Raw genomic sequence first — 19,542 nt, forward strand, 5'->3', positions numbered from 1 at the left:
TGGCTGTTTTAAATGAAATCTGCCACTGTGTCCTGTGGTTTCAAGAGCACTGTCTTCAATGCACAACTACCTGGACATGGGTAGGAACCATTGTGCCAAGGGTTCCAAAAGGTCAGTTCTCCCCTACCTTAGACTAGAAGCCTCCTGAGATGGCTTCCTGCTTTACAGTTCGGGGGTTTTGTGACCATGTATGCTCTGAGATGAAGGAAGATACTGGATGTGTGCAGTGGCACTGCATGCTGTGATCTGAAGTCAGGAAGTGTGGAGGGACAGGTCCCTGCTAGAGGAAGGCCCAGCTGTCCCGAGGTGGGGTAGTTTTCCCTCTCTTTCCCATACTGCACCCCTTTCTGTTTCAACCATTGTAAGGAGTTCTTCTCTGGAAGTTTTAGAATTTGTTACTCTTTCATTACTCCAAGTCAATTTAATAAGTGTTGGCCCTAGTGAAGGCTTAATACCTGAGTTATGCTGAATTCTAATCATGGTAACAAAAGACTATTAAAACCAAGCAGAAGATGGAATTGGAGCCCATTGTCTTCAGTGAAGCAACTTAGAAAACCAAATAGCACATGTTCTCACTTATAAGTGGAAGCTAAATGGTGGGTACCCATGGACATGGGGTATGGAATAATAGACATCAGAGACTCAGAAGGGTGATAAGTTGTGGGTGATGAGAAAATACTCAGTGGGTAAAATGCACATTATTGGGGTGATGGATGCACTAAAAACACAGACTTCACCACTATGCAATATGTCAAGTTTACAAAACTACAGTTGTACCCCTTAAATTTATACAAATTTTGAAAAACAAGCAAATAACGGCAAGTGAATATACACAGCCACTATAGTCCTCTGACCATAAAGCCTTGATAGCACCATCACCCATTCCTCAAGTTTGCCCTGTTGCTCCAGTTGTATATCCTTGGCCTCTCTTTATAAATCTAAAGCACTGTCCTCATGGCCAATGGCTCTTCTCTGATCTCAGCCAGGTCAGAGTAGAGGCAGAGATGAGGGCTCCTACAGGAGAATGCCCTGTAGAAATGTTTGGCAGAGTAGCTCTCATTTTTTCCTGAGCCAACTCATCTCAGATTTTTTTTTCTTGTAAAAGCAAAATAATTTCAATATTTGCCTAGTGGAAACTAGAGCTAGTACAATTAGACACAGACTCTCATCCTTCAGTTGTCTCATAGAATAGATTGTTTGAGATTTCGTTTTGAAAATTTACAGCTGATTATTCTGTCTTTTTATCAATTTTACAGAGACATGCGAGAAATGAAAAACCTTTTAAGCAAACTCAGGGAAACTATGCCTTTACCACTGAAAAATCAAGGTGAGTCTTGTCATTTCTCTTTGAGGCAGAGGATGTTTTTAATGGGATAACCTTGGGAATTGTTTCTTGGAAATTAAAGCATGTGTCTTACACAAATAGTAGAAGGCATTGAGCATTCATTTGTCTTTCCTCAAATAGATATCAAAATGAGGCTAGAGACTCTGGTGAAGAGTCAGCTTGCTCTGAGGGGGCCTGAGATACATTCTGACCTTAAAACAAACTCTTCCTCCACTGGCCCTGTTACTAACTGTGGAAAGCACCATTGCAGGCACAGCAAGAGACTTAAGAACACTTTCAAAGGAAGATCTCTGCCACCCACTTGTGTAATTATCTTTAAAAAGTAATCCAAAAAATTAACATATATTGAGAACTTACAGCATGCCACTATTCAAAATACTTTGCATGTATTTTGAATAGTGGCATGCTGTAAGTTCTCAGTACATGTTAATATTTCTCAATATATGTATTAACTTATTTAATTCTAAACAACTTTGAGGGAAATGCTATTAGTGTTTCCCAATTTATTAGAAACTGGTGCCCAGAAACGTTAGCTAACTTGGCCAAGGTCACATAGGCTGTAAGTAGAAAAACTGGGATGTGAATTCGGGCAGTCTGTCTCCAGAACTATCCTGTGGGAGTGTATGCCCTAACACAGAAATGAGAGGGCTAGAATGAGGGAAAGTCCTCTGCATGCCTTTGAAACTATTGCATCCTCAGTATCTGGAGCATGGGACATAGTAGAATAACACCTGTCACAAACAATGGATGTTTGTTAAATCCATACCTACCTTTGCAGCCCCAGAGATTGACAGGACCAATAATAAGCACTTACATTAAGTATACATGGCTGAAGCAGCCATAGGTGAAGTATCAACTTCAGAGAGTGGTACAAGAGGTCAAGAAAGGCTTCTAGGAGGCAAGAAAGAAACTCCTCTTGTTTTCACTGAGCAAAGCCTGATGGGAGGGAAGACAGGGTGCCATTTGACTTGAAGCGAGGAGGAGGAGGAGGAGGTGGATTTGGCAGTGGAGCTGGAGGCTCCTCTTGGCTCTAGGAGCAGCTCAGCAGAAGGTGGAGGGGTGGAAGTGAGAACACCAGATGAAGAGGCTGAGGAGTAGTGTGGCCTGAGCTGCACAGGGGTGGAGGTCAGAAAATAAGCAGGGGCTACAGCACATCAGATAACTCAGAACATCGCCTGAAGGGGCTGGTCACCAAGGCCAACTGGCTTGAGCCACAGGTGTAATATTTTAAGAAAGTGGAAAACATGCTGTAGTGATGAGCGACTGCTCTGACCACTACATGGAAGATTGTTGCCAGAAATAAGCACAGTGTTTAGAACCAAGGGCTTTGAATTAAAGCTAGCCCTGGGTTCAAATGCTGTCTCTGCCACCTTGCAGCTTAGCACCCGGGAACAAACTGTTTGACTTCTGCAAATGTATTTCCTTATCCCTGCAAAGGGGATAATAGTATCACCTACTTCAGAAGTTTCTTGTGGGGATTAAATGAAGCAATGTGTCATGTGCCTACTACCAAACTTAGAGAGCAAACACTTGACAAATGCTTTGTTATTATTATTGTTGTCACTGTTATTGTTATTATTCACAAGCTGGTCAACCCAACTTTGCTCAAGAGAACCCCAAATCACCATCAAATAAAGGAATCCCTGCTACCACTCACTCTGCAACAGACCATGTGTAGTGTACATGTGAGGCTGGTCTTGAGCCTGCAATTCAAAGCATTGGCCCTGGGACTTTAGATCTGCAGCTCATGTCTGAAGCTGTCCTCAGTGTCTTCATAGGTTTGGCAAGGCTCCTAAAATGGTTGTACCCTGGCCTCTCGCCCTCCTTCACATTCAGTTTTCCAGGAGGATGGCTGCCCAGGGCACCCCAGTCTGAATTTCTGTAGGATCTTATTGTCAAAACATAATTCTAATGGGATGAAAACCATTATATTTTAAATCACATCATCCTAAACATTCCCTCCCCATTTAGTGATCATTCATCCAGCAGTTTTTGACTGTTTGTTAATAGAAAGACAGAAATTTTGTTTTATTTAGTTAGGTCATTTCTAATCATAAAGAATATCATATAAATATTTTATATGACTTTGTATCACCTTTACACACAGAGAAAAAAATAATTAGAATTGTAATTACTTTTTAAAATATAATAATAATAATTGAAGGTTGGTATTGTGAGTGAAAACATGACTGAAAAGGGAATAGTCATCAAAATAAATTATACCCAGGACTTGAACCTTGGATCTATCTGGGAAATAAAAAGGAAAATGCTAGAAAGGAGATGCAAGAACTTATTCAGAAGGAAGTGGTGCAGTAGGATTTTAATAATCAGAAATAACTGAAGTAAAGGATTATGGGAAATTTGAGTTTCTTCCCTGAGGGGAGAAATGGGAACCCTTCACATGCGACAATACATCTCTGTTCTATATGTGTTTAACATGACCTCACAGCCTACTGAGCTGACCATTGGGGAAGGGGACTGTGTCTGAACTGGAGGATCCAGAGGGGACCTGACGAGTCTCTCTGGGAACATTTTGACAGACGCATATGGCACCTTTAATGAACAAATATCATAGATTCTTCTTTCTACGTAGACTGAGATAGACCATACAGGCTTCCCCAATTCCTTCCTGGAATTCCTTTCAGGTGGTTTATTTATTATACAGGTCTAGGTTAATATGTGTAGGAAATGGTGCAGGGTAAAATGTGGAGAAAAGTATTCCAGTTCTTTTTCTGCAGGACCTTATTGTCAAAACATGATTCTAATGGGATGAAAACCATTATAGAAAGCCATCTGTTTTCTGACTGCTTATTTCTTTTCTCTTTTTATTCTATTTACATGAGTCTTTAAATCAGAAAAAAGATAAAAGATACCACTCCTGGTCCCCATTTTTCCTGTCTCAACCCCTGACCTGTAAAAATGCCGCTGAGTCCCCTATTCTCCAGGCTCTTTCTTAGCCCTCAACTCCAAAACTGTTCCATGTTTATTTCAGCATTTAAAGATTTAATCCTACCTTCTCCTCTTTCTACTACAGTCAAAACTCGATTCAACAGCAGTTTACTTTAAATCAACTTTCAGTGGACTCAACAACAGTTTACTTTAAATCAACTTTCTTATGTAAGAAAGGAAGATGGCCAAGGGCAGGAATTTTAATGGTTAGTGATTATGCCTTCATTTTTAGACAGAGCCTTTTCTTTTCCATCCATCCAGTTTAAGACTGGAGGCAAAGAGATGCACAAAAGAGCAAGCCACCCTTGCGCTGCTGAGTTCCACCGCGGGCTGCAGACAAGGGCCAGATCTCCTGGCTCTCAGCCCGTTGTTCTTTCCACTGCTTCAGCACCCCTCCTGTCCTACATTCTAGGTCACTGGCAGTGCTGTAGGGAACTTCATTAATTATGATAGTCTCGCTGTGTCAAATGGATTACAAATGGAACCACCTGTGGGGAGCCTGCAAGGTTATTGACAAAGGCTAAAAGGAGATTGGAAAGTGAAGGACAAGCATCTTCTAAATGCATGCTGTTATCAAACAAAACAAATCAACAGAAATAAATTAAGCCTGAAAGACAGTTTCACCTTTTCCAAAATTCTGACTTGATGAATGTTGTGGGAGGTGTTGGTATGTTCACTCTTGCACAAAATTTGGTCGTTGATGCCACGCACAAGAATCAGTCTGGAAGTAGGTAAGTCAGGAAATGACCTGGGCTAAAATGAGTCCCCTCTTGTGAACAATACTACTCCAGACTAAATTGAGCCTAGAAATAGTTCTCCCAAACTCCTAGCATGCTCCTCCAATTAGGACCCCCATATCCAGAACCAAACCTGGCTGTGTCAGGCAGAAGAGTTCTCAGATATCTGGCTGAAGAGCACTGGACAGGTATGCCACCATCTAGCATAGAGATGACCTTTTAGGTCCTTTCCCCAAGAGCCTCATAAAGATTTTCTGTGTTTCTAGCTGCTGTCTGAAAGTCATTCTGGGCAGTTTTACTGGTAGCCCCATATCCTTTGCAATTTCTGCAATCTCTTGTCCAGGATTCAGTGTGACATATATAAACCAATCTAATTTCTTAATGTATTACTCTATTATGTTGAGCTCCTACTCATAAATATGAAATGTCTACTCATGATATCTACTGAAGGAAAAACAGACCTCTCACTCCAGCAGCCTTTGTCGCCATCATTATCAAACATATAATGGTCACCAATGTTGTGTCAAGTTCTGTGCTAGGTGCTGGGGATGTCTCTCCCCCACTAAAACCTGCCCCTCACAACAGGGAAAAATTGGATGGGAATCACCTGGGAAACCTTTCCAAATGCCACATGCCTCCTCTCACATAGATTCTGGTAAAGTTTTCAGAGTTGGGCTGAACACAACTAGTACATATGCAGACACACACACACACACACACACACACACACGCAATTGGAAAGACACAGAAATTAGTGCTCACAATATAAAATGCCATAACTGTCAGACATGGGTTGCTACAAGGTATATTAGATTCTCATCTAGCCCAGGCTTGAATTGAAAATGGGGAATTACTAGGGATTGATTTTTAGAAGGTATCTGTGCTGAGAATTTTTAGGACGAGTAGCAGTTAGCCAAAGAAAGAGATACAAAAAAGATAGTCTAGGCAGAAGATTCTGGATGTGTGAAGGCATATGGGGAGATGAAAAAGGAGGGATTTTAATAAACTACAAGCTCTTAAGTAGTTGGGAAAGTCTCTAGACAAGAGGCTTAAGAGAGAGAGAAGAGAGGTAGGTGGACTGTATCATTAAGGCCCCTTAGGCCATGTTAAGAGGATTGGGAGCTACTGGAAGGATTTCATGAGGAGGCAGGTAGGTAATCCAGGTGAGAAATGCTTAAGATCTTACCTAAAGTCAGGGGATTGGAGAGGAGGACAGGGAGAATTGGATGTGGTGCATAAGGAGAAGCAGAATTAAGGAAAAAACCCAAGTTCACACTTGGAAAATGGAGTAAATAATGATGTTGGTCACCAAGTTGAAAGAACACGGGAGCAGTAATAAAGGCAGAGAATAACGTTTGGACATGAGGGAACCGTCCGGAGCAGTGCTCAGTGGTTAATAGTGCTGAAGTGAGACATGTGGTCTGAGAGGACTGAAACACAGATTTGAGCATCATCAGCATAGTGGGAATTGAAGCCCTACCAACAGTGTGTGCACAGACAAGAGTCCTGGAATACCAAAACGTAAGGTTTGACAGGCAGGAAGAGCCATGTACAAAAGGGAATGAGATGAAAACTACAAGAGCATTATGAAATAAATCAAAGAAAGTTCCAAAGAAGGAATGGCTGGTGGTTAAGCTAAATATGAACTGAAAGTGTCCACAGGATTTAACAAGGTAGTCACTTGTGATGTTGGCAAAAGCAGCTTTCTTGGAATTTTGGGCATGGAAGCCTGGCTAAGGAGGAGGGGAAGTGAATGGCAGATGATGAGCTGGGGCAACCAGGGTAAATTCATTAAGGCTTTTATAAAGAGTTGCTTAAAGAGTGGTGGGAAGATGGGATTGGATGCAGATGATGTGCCAAGAGCTGTAGCGATTGTTTATAGAAGCAATGGGAATGTGAAGGAATGCAGAAGCATGTAGCGTCAGAAAAGACTGCAGGGGAAAATGTTTAATCTCTGAAGGAGGGCTTGCCATTTGTCTAAGGAGGCAGGACTTTTCTGAAAAGAGAAGTGGCAAGTGCAAAGGCAGCAGCCAAAAGAAAGTACAGGCATAGTTAGGGAATTCTAAGTAGTTCTGTGTGGGGTTATCTCCTCCTTCATAAGCCCTTTATTCTAGCCAGACTGGACTGTTCACTTGGACCCAAATATAGGCTGCCCTTTTTCACTTCTCTTTATTCACACTGTTCCCTCCATTCAGAATGCCTATCCCCTGCCACTTCCACCAAATGTCCATGTTCTCATTCCTCATGGCCCAGAATGTACACCAGGGCCTCCATGAATCTTCCACAAACATCTTCTTCCTTCTTCTACAAATGGGAGGAACCTCTCCACTTCCCCTGCCTGGAAATTTTATAGCAATGTATTCAGATCTCTCTTATGGTATTTTTCATGAAGCCTCATAGTTACTCAAGGAAAGGTCCTTGAGGCCAGGGACCATCTTTCTATTAGGACCCATCTTGGTATTATCCTCAGTACCCAGTGTAGAGCCTTGTACTTAGCAGGCCTTCTGTTAATTCAGTGGTTCTCAAAGTGTGCTCTTAGGACCAGGACCAGCAGCAATGTCTGAGAACTTGTAAGAAATGCTGATTCTCTAGCCCCACCCCAGAGCTACTGACTCAGAAATTCTGGAGGCAGGGTCAGCAATCTGTGCTTTAACAAGCCCTCAGATGATGCTGATGCAGCTAATGTTTGAGAACCACTGGGTTACCTGAGGGTCTCTTTTTTCTTTTTTCCCCTGGAATAGAAATGTGTAACTGCAATGTATTGGAAGCACTTCTTATCACTTGTGTAAGTAATATTTTATTAGCAAAATACATTTGAGCAATGGAGAAGTGGTTTGGGGGAATTGCAGTATCCCTGGCTTTAGCAGCATTCAAGAATTAAGCATTGAGGCCGGGCATGGTGGCTCACTCCTATAATCCTAGCACTTTGGGAGGCTGAGGTGGGAGGATTGCTTGAAGCCAAGAGTCCAAGACCAGGCTGGGCAACATAGTAAAACTCTGTCTCTCCAAAGATAAATAAAAATTTTTAAAATAATGTAAAAGAATTAAACATTGAATGACTGAGGTTTGAACTTACTGGTGGCCAAATTTCCTGCTGTCCTTTTTTTTTTTTTTTTAACTTTCTCCTATGCTTTACTTACTCTGCTTCCCTTTCCACCTTTCATTTTTACATTTAAAACTGTCTTAGGTTATAGTTTTCTGAGAGTACGTACTTTGGAGAAAAGATGCTAGAAAATTTTTAATTATAAGCCACATCTAAACAAACATTTGCAATAAAAATCAAAGGTTTTCTGATAAGTTCAAGTGGATAATTCCAGAAAATTTAGAATGAGTGGGAAACATTCCCTTTTGCTTACATTCTTGCAGCCCTTCTGTTTATTCAGTGGTTCTGAAAGTGTGGTTTAGGACTAGCAGCAGTATCTGAGAACTTGTAAGAAATGCTGATTCTCTGGCCCTACCCTGGAGCTACTGAGATAGGCCTTCAGAGACAGGATTTCAATCAATGTGGAGAGACACCTTTCCTTGGAGCTGGATGCACTTCAGACCATCCCAGGCATCATTACTGGTTGGCAAATTTCAGCATCTTAATAGGCAGCCTGCCCTTTGCTTAATATCTGAGCACTTTCTCCCTCAATCCTAACAATTCTATTCATTTGTGAGAGACATATAGTACACAGACATACATATGTATATTGTGTATGTATGTGTACATAGTGTGTATACATATGCTGTATATATATAGATATATATCTGGTTACATACACACATACATATATATGTGTGTGTATATACATATAAAGAAGGCTGAGCAAGGAGAATTTCAATAGCACAAAGGCTGTGCTATTGAAAGGCTTTGGGGTGTTTTTTTAATCCACTGTAGTAAATACACAGATATAAGGGTCAATCTTGATAAAAACTTCATATCTGTGTATAATACCTACTTGCTTTTAATATATATAAAAACAAGAGAGTGGAACTAAACATACAACCGTAACATACACATATACATTTTCCTTTGTAAATATAACATTGTGGTAGACATTTCCTCATTTAATAGGAGCAAAACACATCAGAGTTGCATTCTGTAACATATGAAGACCTCTTAAGTCCCTCCACAAATCAGATATGTGTTTGGGAAAGGGAAGGAGATACCAGAACTTAGAAAATACATCTTCTAAGTCTTAAATAAAGAGCACTATGAAGATCTTTCTTTCTCATAAATATCTTCATAGTTTTGGTGACTCTGTTTTAGGGAAGCATTGAATTCCAGGTGAATTTGAGTTTCAGAAAGGGTAGTCAGAGTCCAAGGAGATACTGAAAGGTAAAATTCTGTACCCTTCAGAGTTTGCTATATCTTTGCCATATCCAACCAGGTTAAATACATTGATCAATTCATGGTTAAAGAAGTATGAGTCCTAAAAATAATGAGAAAAGTAGTTATTTCTTTCTGCTCCAAATATTTCATGTTTTATCTCTGAAAGGTTCTCCTGAAAAGTGAGGCTAATGCTTAGTATCTAACATTGTTTTCAGTGTCTTAACTATTTGGGGGCAAGTTAACTTTAAAAGAAAGATATCCTCTTTTTCACTCTCAAAATGTTGACATCCAGATTATAGTAAATTATTTCCCTATAGTAAATTATTTTCCCTATTTTTCTCCATGTTAACAGAATATGAGCTTTAAGAGAGGATTTTAATCTCTGGAGACTGGGAGGGTAGACTGTGTTTGATTCATTTGATATGCCCAGCGGGGGTGCCTGTTTTCTTCTCTGGCTTGGACTTGCTACTCTAGTTCTATTTAAATATATAACATAGTGCAACATTCTAAGGAACACTGTCAACCTTGGTGGGTGATACTAATTTACAAGTAAGTGTGACACATTAGAGCCTTTGGGAAGGGGGGGAGAAGCCCAGGCACTTAGATGAAACTTTATGTAACAAGACTGGAAAGCCAGGATCTATTTTTGTTCTCGGCAGTTTCCTGAGCATTGTAAACCAAAAAGTAGCTGAGACAAGTCTCAATCAATTTAGAAATTTATTTTGCCAAGATTAAGCACATGCCCATGACACAGCCTCAGGAGGTCCTGAGAACATGTGCCCATGGTGATAAGGCTACAACTTGGTATTATACCTTTAGGAAGATATAAGACATCAATCAATACAAATAAGATGTATGTTGGTTTGGTCTGGAAAGGCAGGACTACTGGAAGTGGGGCTTCCAAGTCATAGGCAGATTCAAAGATTTTCTGATTGGTAGTTGGTTAAGTTATTATCTAAAGATCTAGAATCAATAGAAAGAAACGTCTAGGTTATTATGATAAGGGGTTGTGGAGATCAAGGTTTTATCATGTAGATGAGACTTCCAGGTAGCAGGCTTCGGAGAAAATAAATTATAAATATTTCTTATCAGACTTAAAGAGTCTGTTCTATCAGTCTTAAGGTCTCTGTGGGATGTTAACTCCAGTCAGCTTTGTCTGAATCCCAAATAGGAGGAGAGTATAAGGAAGAAAGTTCAACTGCCTCTTCCCAGCATGGCTGGAACTAGTTTTTCAAGTTAACTTTGGAATGCAGTCGGCTGAGAGTAGGGGTCCATTCAGGTGGTTGGGGAGGCCTTATGATTTTATTTTTGGTTTACAGCATCTAGGCTCAGTAATCAAGGAAAACAAGCCCTCTTCTACAAATCAGTTCTATTGAGGTGGGGCACATTCTTCACTTTAGCTATCTCTTCATCTAACTTCTGCTTCTGTGCCCTTAGCCAAGCCTCCATTCCCTTTAAGACTAGAATGAGGAAAGGAGGGAACTCCTTACCCTACTCTGGAAGGAAAGTGCAACTACTCTTGGCAAAGCTTAGGTACATAGCAGTCACCAATGCCAATCAACCGTTTTGTTGACCTTAGCTCCAGTCTGACCACGTCCTAGCACTGCCCTGGTTAGAAAATTCTAGATTATCCTTTTGTAGTCCTTTGTGTCTTGAACCCACATCAGCCAGTTCTGCTTCAACAGGATATTTCTACCCATCTTCTCTTTTGGATTGTACTTTTTTAAAAAAACCCAACTCTTTAAACCAGATTAGGTTTACTGGTTTATTTCTTCCTGTACTCATCATCATCCTAAAAATCTCAAACCAAAACATATTAATTCAACAGCTGGCAGTCTTCTCTGAATGCTCTTGTATACAGAAATCTATAGGAAGTGCTGAGAAAAGACTCAATAGGAAATAATTGAAACATGAAGAGATATGAATTCCGTGAATGAAGGCACGATAATGATCCAATGTAAAGGAAAATAGTTAATAATAGCTATTTTAACTAAATGCTTCCTCTATGCTAGACACTAAGCTACCCACCATAGCTAAATGTTTTTCATAGATTATTTCATCTAATCCTCACCTGGGCTAAGATGTATTAAATCCTATTTTACAGAAAGCAAACTTCGGTTACATGTTCAAAGTCACAGAACTGGCAAATAGCAGAGGCAGGTTTAGAAAAGAAGCCAGCCTTACTCATACACATGTGCTCTTTCAAATAAAGTATATACTTCTCCCAACTGAAAGATTGCCTTTAAGCAGTTTCAGTTCAATTTTAAGCAGTAGCCCTCAGCCTCGAGGTATTTTGCCTCTCCTTCAGGAAACATTTGGTCATAACTAGGGACATTTTTGGTTGTCACAAATTGTCATACAGTGCTACTGGCATCCGATGAGTTGAGGGATACTGCTAACCATCCTGCAGGGCTCAGGACTGTCCCCCACAACCAAGAATTATCTGGTCCAAAATGCCAACAGTGCTGAGGTTGACAAATCCTGATTAGGAGGATAGCGGGTTTTTTAAGCCACTTCCTAAAAAGCAGGTTGTTGTGTCTATACCTCACTCATGTGCACATTTTGTCTCATCACAGATGACAGCAGCCTTCTGAATCTAACTCCATACCCCCTGGTGAGAAGACGGAAGAGAAGGTTCTTTGGGCTGTGTTGTCTCGTCTCAAGCTAGGTGGCTCCTCCTGGAAACCCACTGAGAACATCTGAAAAAAAATCACAAAACCCGAGGACCTCCAGACAGCTGAACCACACAGTTATTGGTTTTTGACTATGTTTTCTATGCTTCCTTATTACTTTTATCCGCCTCCCCCTGCCCTTTTAAATGATTTTACACTTGAAAGCAGCTGCCGTCAAGAAAAAAAAAGAACAGATTCAAAAAGCAGGCTGTTTTTAAAAGGAAATTTTAAAGCTGACATTGTGCATGTCTGCTCCAAACCATGCCATGACAGATGCAAGATTTATGATTTTTAAATTATTTAAAGGTTTTTTTAAATGTATTATACAGAGGAAAAATATTTCACATATGATAGTATATGTATAGCTCTTGCTGATCTCATGTTAAAATTTATCATATATAAAAGAAGTCGTTAAACATAGAAATCTATTTAAAACTGAAAAACTGTGTTCAGAAAACCAATCTATCAATATCATTAGAAATACTATTATAAGCAAACATATACCACCTCACCTATTGCTTTTTCTGCACTCATTTACATTTAGTCTTCCATTCTGTCAGAATCTAAGAGCTTCAACATGAAAGTATCTTAATTTATAATGCAACAAAAACCACTTACAAAAAGTACTTAAATTTTGTAAATACACAATAATCCTAATACCTTCGTACAAATGCATATGGGCAACTAATTTCTTTTTGATCCAATGGTGTCTTTTTCAGCTTCTTGGAGAATGAAGTAATCCAGTTAGGAAATGGTGTAGTAACATATACAATTACCCTCAAATGTAAAATCAAATATTATTACATTTTGTTCTAATTGAAATCTGAAGCATGGTGTCTGCACATCAGCATAGTGTTAAATCTTATAGGGCATGCTGGAATTAGCTCAGATCGTAACAATATTTAACATTTTACATTGTTAATAAAGTTTTTTAGTTAAGCTAAGCTTGTCTCATTTTAGATGACTATGCAGGTAAGACTTTTCCAATGTGTACTTGGTGTCTTGTCTTACACTTAGACTCTTGAAAGCAGGACACATTAAGCAATACTACATTTTAGAAAGGAGGAAGCCACATGCTTTGTTTTTCTGCTCACAGCTTTGTTGTGATCTTTCTTCACTAAACTTATAACATGGTACAAATTTTGTTATACTTTCCCCTGTTCTTCCTTTGGCCCATTTCTCAGACAAAATTTCCCTTGGGTTAAAAGATCAAGTCTTTGCACTTTTTTTCTTGTTTTCCATGGTCTGAAAAATCTTCAAGTCAGACAGGAGGCACCAGTATCTAGTATAAGAGAAGGATGAGCTAGATGCCTCTAAGTGGTTTATCTAAGACACATCTTTAATCCCAACCCTATACTTTTCTCAATACTTATATGCACAGACATCTATATGTATACCTATATTTTGACCTAAAAACTAAATATATTAAGGCCTTTAGCTTTAGTGAAGATGAAGAAAGGTATGGATGAACACTACTGTAATAATTATTGTATTAGGTTGAATTATATGAAATTTCCTATATTTGACTGTTTTGACCTACAAAATGGCAATTTCATATAGCTCATCCTGATATCTGATGTGAAAATTATACTTGGAATTGTCTTCTAGCTCTTTTAAATGAAAGTGAAGGAATTAAAGGGTTGGAAGAGAATGTTACACAGGTCTCTATTTAGATCATACCAGCTGGTTTTTGGCCTTATTCTTTGAATCTAGAGTTGTGTTCTAATGAACCAGTAACTAATACATGGTTATAGGCATACCTGGCTTCAAAAAAAGAAGTAGCCATGAAAAGCTATATGAGAAAATCACCATTTTCTGAATCAAATATTTGTAAAACTATTTGGTTATTTAAAGACTCTTAGGGTGAATACTCCCTGGCAAAACAAGCAACCCAGAATTACCTGGTCTGAAAACCTTGATTTAAGCTTAATATCCTTTCCTGAATCTAATTCATTTTCATCCCCTAAGGTTATTTCATTTCAGATCTCTTTGTTTTTGAGAGTTTGATGTAGCCCAGTTTGGCAGCTTTCAGCACCTGCCTCAGCCCTCTCCCATACTTCTATGAACTCTAGCTTCAATCTAGTTCCTACTAATCCATGTAGAGTTATTAACTGATAAGCCCAATCTTGAGGTTCAGCACGTTCCTCTAAATGCCTGACCTAAATAACTTACGCTTGGTTAACTTGTGTTCATTCTCACCTTAGTCTCAATGTGAAAGTAACACTTACCTTCTGTGCAATTGTCCTTTGTACAACTGAAGACTGTTAATAAATTCAGGTTTCACCTCCATGTCTGAAAAGGCTGTAGAAGCTATTCATGGAGATAGGAATTTGTCTAATTACCTAGCCAGACTTTGCATATTTAAGGTAATATATTCAGCTACCGTATCTTTTATTCATAGTGCCTGTTTTCCAGCCTTTGATCAGTTTTGTAGTTCCCACAGATAAACTCCAGGATTTATAGATCCTCTTTCAGTAGCATATCCTACAATAAATTTAGTGCTCAAAATCCTGATAACCTGCACTGGCCCATGGTTACATAGTAGGTAATTCACCATCTCCCCTTAGATAAGCCAATGCATCCCTTAGGAGCTGCCCCACTCTCCTCTCACCTACCAAAGGATTTTCTCAGGTGTGGTTCCAAGCGATAAAGTTCTACTGTCTCTGCTTCCTGCTGGTAATTCACTTTCAGATTAGCAATAACACTGAGCTGATCTCTAGGGGTAAGAAGAGAACACTGAACTCATTTTGTCGCATATACCACATGCTTGAAACAGAAAAGGATGTAAACTTCTGTGGCATACATTCACCCATTTTCCCTCTATATCTTTAATATCCTGTGTTGATTTTTTTCCAGATTACAAAGACAATACATGTTCTTTGTGGGAAATCTGAAAAATACTACCAAATAGAAAGAAAGTAAAAATCACCTGAATTCCACCATGACCACATTGTTTAAAACCACATTTCTGGGCTTTAAATCAGTCAGGGGCTAGGCCCAAAGGCACTTTTGTGTAAGATAAGTAAAGAAATGCCCACAAGGCCAAGATGTCACTTGAAAAAAAAAATCTGTCCAATAATGTTTTGCATGCATCTAGGAGCCGACTCACTGCAAACTACTGGTTATGCCATTATTCAGGTGTACATAGAGAGCTTTAGAAGTAGCATAGTCCTGATGCCTCCTCTAATCAATTAAAGCTCTTGGGGTAAATTCTAAAATTGCCAGACCATTTTGTTTCTCTATGCTTCTATAAAACCAGTCAGGAAACAGTGTTTGGCAATAGTGCCACCTACTGAAAGCTGAGCTTCAGAGTGACACAAAAGAATGTAAAAGCATCTACTTTGTTATAAACAGCAAACAAATGGACCAGATTAACAATGAGCCCATCTGGAATTTAAAACTCTGAAAGTGTCAACATTGAAAGGATTAAGATATCATCCAGCCAAACCTCCCACACTACCCACACACACCCAAGCAATGTCTATCATTTCTTTGTCTTAGGAATGTCAACAAATACAAAATGCTGAACTTTCAGGTAACCATAGGTAGGATGCGAAAAAGCTGTGATACTATTGACCTCAGGATAAATCATTAGAATTAAATATATAGACCATAATAGACCTAATAATATAAAATAATCGAGTATATTATAAAGATGACATTCCAGATAGATGAAAAATGTTCAGATTATTAATTTATATTGGGATAACTGGTTAGCCATTTATTGAGAGAAATATCTATACCTCATAATTATTATCAGAATAAATTCCAGATGAAATAAGGATTTACATATTCAAGCACATAAATAAACATACAACAAGACTAGCAGGCAAAGTGGGTGGGTATTTATTGAATCTAGTATGAAAAAAGCCTTTCTTTGAGTGACACCAAAAGAAAAAAACAGAAAAAATGGGTGGATGGAATTTGACTAATTAAAAATGCAAAACTCTTATGTAGTAAAAAGTAATAAACCAAACTGAGAAAACAATATATGCAACAAAAAGTGTAGATCTCAAATACATATCAAGAGCTTAAACATCACTACTTCTGGGACATTTCCATGACTACAACCCCCTTCTCAACCAACTGTTTCCATTTCATTCGTTCCCTATTGAACGTTTTCATTATTGTTTAATTGCCTGTTTATCCCTATTAAATTGGAAAAATAAGAAGGCAGCAACCATGTTTATTTTGCTTATTGTTGTATCTATACACCTAACACAATGCTAGACACAAAGCAAATGCTGAAAACATACTTATTGAAAGAGTGGATAATGAATGAATGAATAAATGACATTTTATGACTCAAGGAGAATCAAATTTTTCAACAGAAAATGGGATCAAGGACACAAACTGGCAATGCACAGTAAACTAAAATAATCTACTACTAATAAATATGAAAGTGTTTTAATATACTAGTAATAAAAATGCAAGTTAATAGCATATACTCCTTTTTACAAATCAGAAAGGCAAAGAGCATAAAGAATTAAAGTTCCCAGGGACAAAAAGGAAGTATGGAAATAACATCATCTTACAGAGTCAACAGGAATATAAATTGATTCCACCTTTCTGAAAAAATATTTTGGTAATATATTTTTCCTGCATGCCCAGTAATTCCACTTTAGGGAAAGTCTCCTTTAAATGGGTTGGAAAATAAAATGAGCTAAGATGCATTTATTCATTATTCAAAAGTATATGCAAGAAAGGATGTTTATAGCAGCATTATTTGGAGAAGTGGAAAAATGTAAATAAGCCTACTTTATAGGGTTGGTTAAATATGGTACATCCTTTCAATGGAATATTGTGCACCAATTAAGAATAAGCACCATATGTGTATTAATTGAAATGTAAAAGCTATATTGTTAGATGAAAAAGGAAGTTATAGAGGAATATTTATAGTATGATCCCTTCTTAAAAATATATGCATGCATGTGTGCATTAAAGAGTCTGAAAGGATACTTGCCAAAGTGTTAACAGCATTTATCTCTGGGAGGTGAGATTTGGAGCAATTATATTTTCTTTTTGCATATCTGTAACTTCTAATTTTTCCACAATGAGCATGTAGTATCTGTATAATTTTTCAGGGAATAAACAATGATGTTCACAATATATATTAAATGAAAAACACATGTTATAAAACAGTATGTATAGTATGACACAATATTTGTAAAAAGAAAATTATATATAAATATATCTATGTATGTATATATATATGCATAAGAAAGCTAGGAGGACACATACTAAAATGTTAATAGTAGTTATCTATGGGTAGTGGGATTATGGGTGATTATTTTTTCTTTTTGCTTTTCTGTGTTTTCTAATTTTTCTACAATGAACATGTATTACTTGTGTAATAAAAACTAATAATAAAAGTTTTAAAAAATGAATATGTGAGAGGGACATTTTTGACTCACCACTTGTCTTCATCCTCTTTCTCCACCCCATTCCCATCCCCTGCTTGGCTTATTCTTTGTCAAGATATGGGCAATGGGGATATGGAGAGGAAACAACAGGGCACCAGAGCTTTTGAGAATAGAAGAGACAGAGCGACACAAAGAGTGGTGAGAAGGAAAGAGAAAGGAAGGAAGAAAGAGTCTGGGAAAGAAGGCAGGAGAGAAAGAAAGAAACTGCTAAGTGAGGTCAGTGGAGGAAGGCATAAAACAGGTTTAGAAACTTTTTCACTAACAATAGTAATAGCTTTAAATTTAGCTCAGGTTTTCTGATAGCTACAGCAAGAAAAAGAAATACATTAAGTTAAATAATTTTGTTTTCTAATAAAAGGACACACACACACACACACACACACACACACACACACACACCCCGGAGAGACATCTAGAAATGAAATTCTAACAGGAACATATCCCAAGAAGTTTTTCAAAGGGCAAACTGTTGTGGTCCAGCTAGGTGCCAAGGGCTGTACAGTACAGCTTGGAGTTCATAGACTTTGGTTTGAATCTCAGATATACTGCAACCAAGTACATGCCTTTGGCTAGCAGTTCCAGTATCCATTCTTTCCTTTTTTTCTTTGGTAATAGAGAACTCAAAGACACCACTAGTCACCTAAAGACTTCATTTCCTGGGCTCTTCTGGATGTGGGTATTGCTGTATAACTGAATTTGGCCAAAAGTATACGAGTGGAAGTGTGCAATTTCCAGGTAACATTCATTAAATAAATGGCATGCATTTTTATGCTCTTCTTTTCTTCCCTCTGCAATGAGAACATGAGCGTGGGAACCAAAGCAACCATCCTAGATCCAGAAATAGACACCAACTGAGGATGGCAGAAGTTCCCTATGTCGACCTAAAATAATCAAAATCTAACTTAAAGAGAGTTTCTTCAAGCTCAAGTGGGAAGACGGACCATCCAGAAACACCATCTCCAAAGGAATAGAGTCAGTGTTCAAAAGTAAGGAAGTTAAGGTTTTATTTCTATAGGCAGAGACAAAGGAGATTTTAGCAGAATTATATTATTCATACAAGGTTGGCACATATAGCAATTTGCTTATAGGCAGTATTTCTTTCTGGGAATGGTACACTTAACACCTTCTTACATAGGGTGTAATAACCATGAGTTTTCTGTCATCTGGTCTAGGCAAAGCAATACAACAAAGGAGAAATTAGTCTATAATAAGGGTCATTAATTAAGAAGGCAGGAGGTTTTGTCCCTGATATTTAATTCTCTCTAGCCATTGAGCTGAACAAGAAAAATGATAAAGCAAGTTAATTTTTAATCTAAGAACAGAGATTGTAATCATATTTGGCTCAGATCACAGTCACATCTCTCTCAAGGCTTAAAGTGTCTGGGGGATTCCAATAAATTTTAAATTTCATTTATTTTCATATCTAGCAGCCTTGGACCACCTACTTCCATCCTATTTCCTAAAAAAATAAATAAATAAAATAATGTCTATCTTGTTTAAGGCATTAATGAGGTGAATCTTTATACAGAAGAACCTGTTCATTAAATGAATTTCTGCATGCCTCAGTTTCCTCATAGTAAAATGGGGATAATAATACCAACATCATAAGAGGTTCAACCAAATAACTGTCGAATTATGTGCTTAGAACCAAAACTCATTTATGGAGAAAAACCAAACAAACAAAACATTGAATGATACTGTGTTGGAGAACGTCGGGGAAAGGAAAATCTTTTAAATAGTGTTTTTTAATCAAATATTGATTTCCATATAGAAAAAAATGTAAACTCAACTGCTGCCTCATGCCATACACACAAATCAATTCCAAATTGATTACCTATATAAAGTTAAAAAGTAAAACTTACAGATAATAAAGGAGAATATCTTCACACCCACAGAGTTGTGAAACAGTGCCTAACAGGACACAAACCACTTTGGAAAACTGTTTAACATTATCTATTATCTACTCTCTGATCTAATAATTTCACTCCTAGATAGAAACCCAACAAAAATATATGGGTATTCAGACAGGTAAAAGAATATCCATAGCAACATTATTTGCAGTAACCAAAAACTGTAAACAATTCAAAGCTCCATCAATAGA

General features: G+C 38.1%; 1 protein-coding gene across 2 annotated transcripts in view; it reads left to right on the forward strand.

Moving 5' to 3' along the window:
- The window catches only part of RGS7BP (regulator of G protein signaling 7 binding protein), a 109,154-nt gene extending 91,749 nt beyond the window's left edge, over positions 1-17,405 (forward strand). The window contains exons 5-6 of one of the 2 annotated variants that reach the window (XM_012462282.2): positions 1,257-1,327; positions 11,923-17,405. In XM_012462282.2, coding sequence (XP_012317705.1) covers positions 1,257-1,327; positions 11,923-12,014 — 163 coding nt within the window. In that variant the 3' untranslated portion in view covers positions 12,015-17,405. Of the gene's footprint in view, positions 1-1,256; positions 1,332-11,922 lie in introns of those variants that run through there. The other variant, XM_021673197.2, reaches the window with a different exon arrangement.
- Positions 17,406-19,542: the final 2,137 nt, after the last annotated feature.

This window comes from Aotus nancymaae, unplaced genomic scaffold, assembly GCF_030222135.1.
Source record: "Aotus nancymaae isolate 86718 unplaced genomic scaffold, 86718_ANA_hifiasm-v0.15.2.pri h1tg000014l, whole genome shotgun sequence".
NCBI lineage: Eukaryota > Metazoa > Chordata > Mammalia > Primates > Aotidae > Aotus > Aotus nancymaae.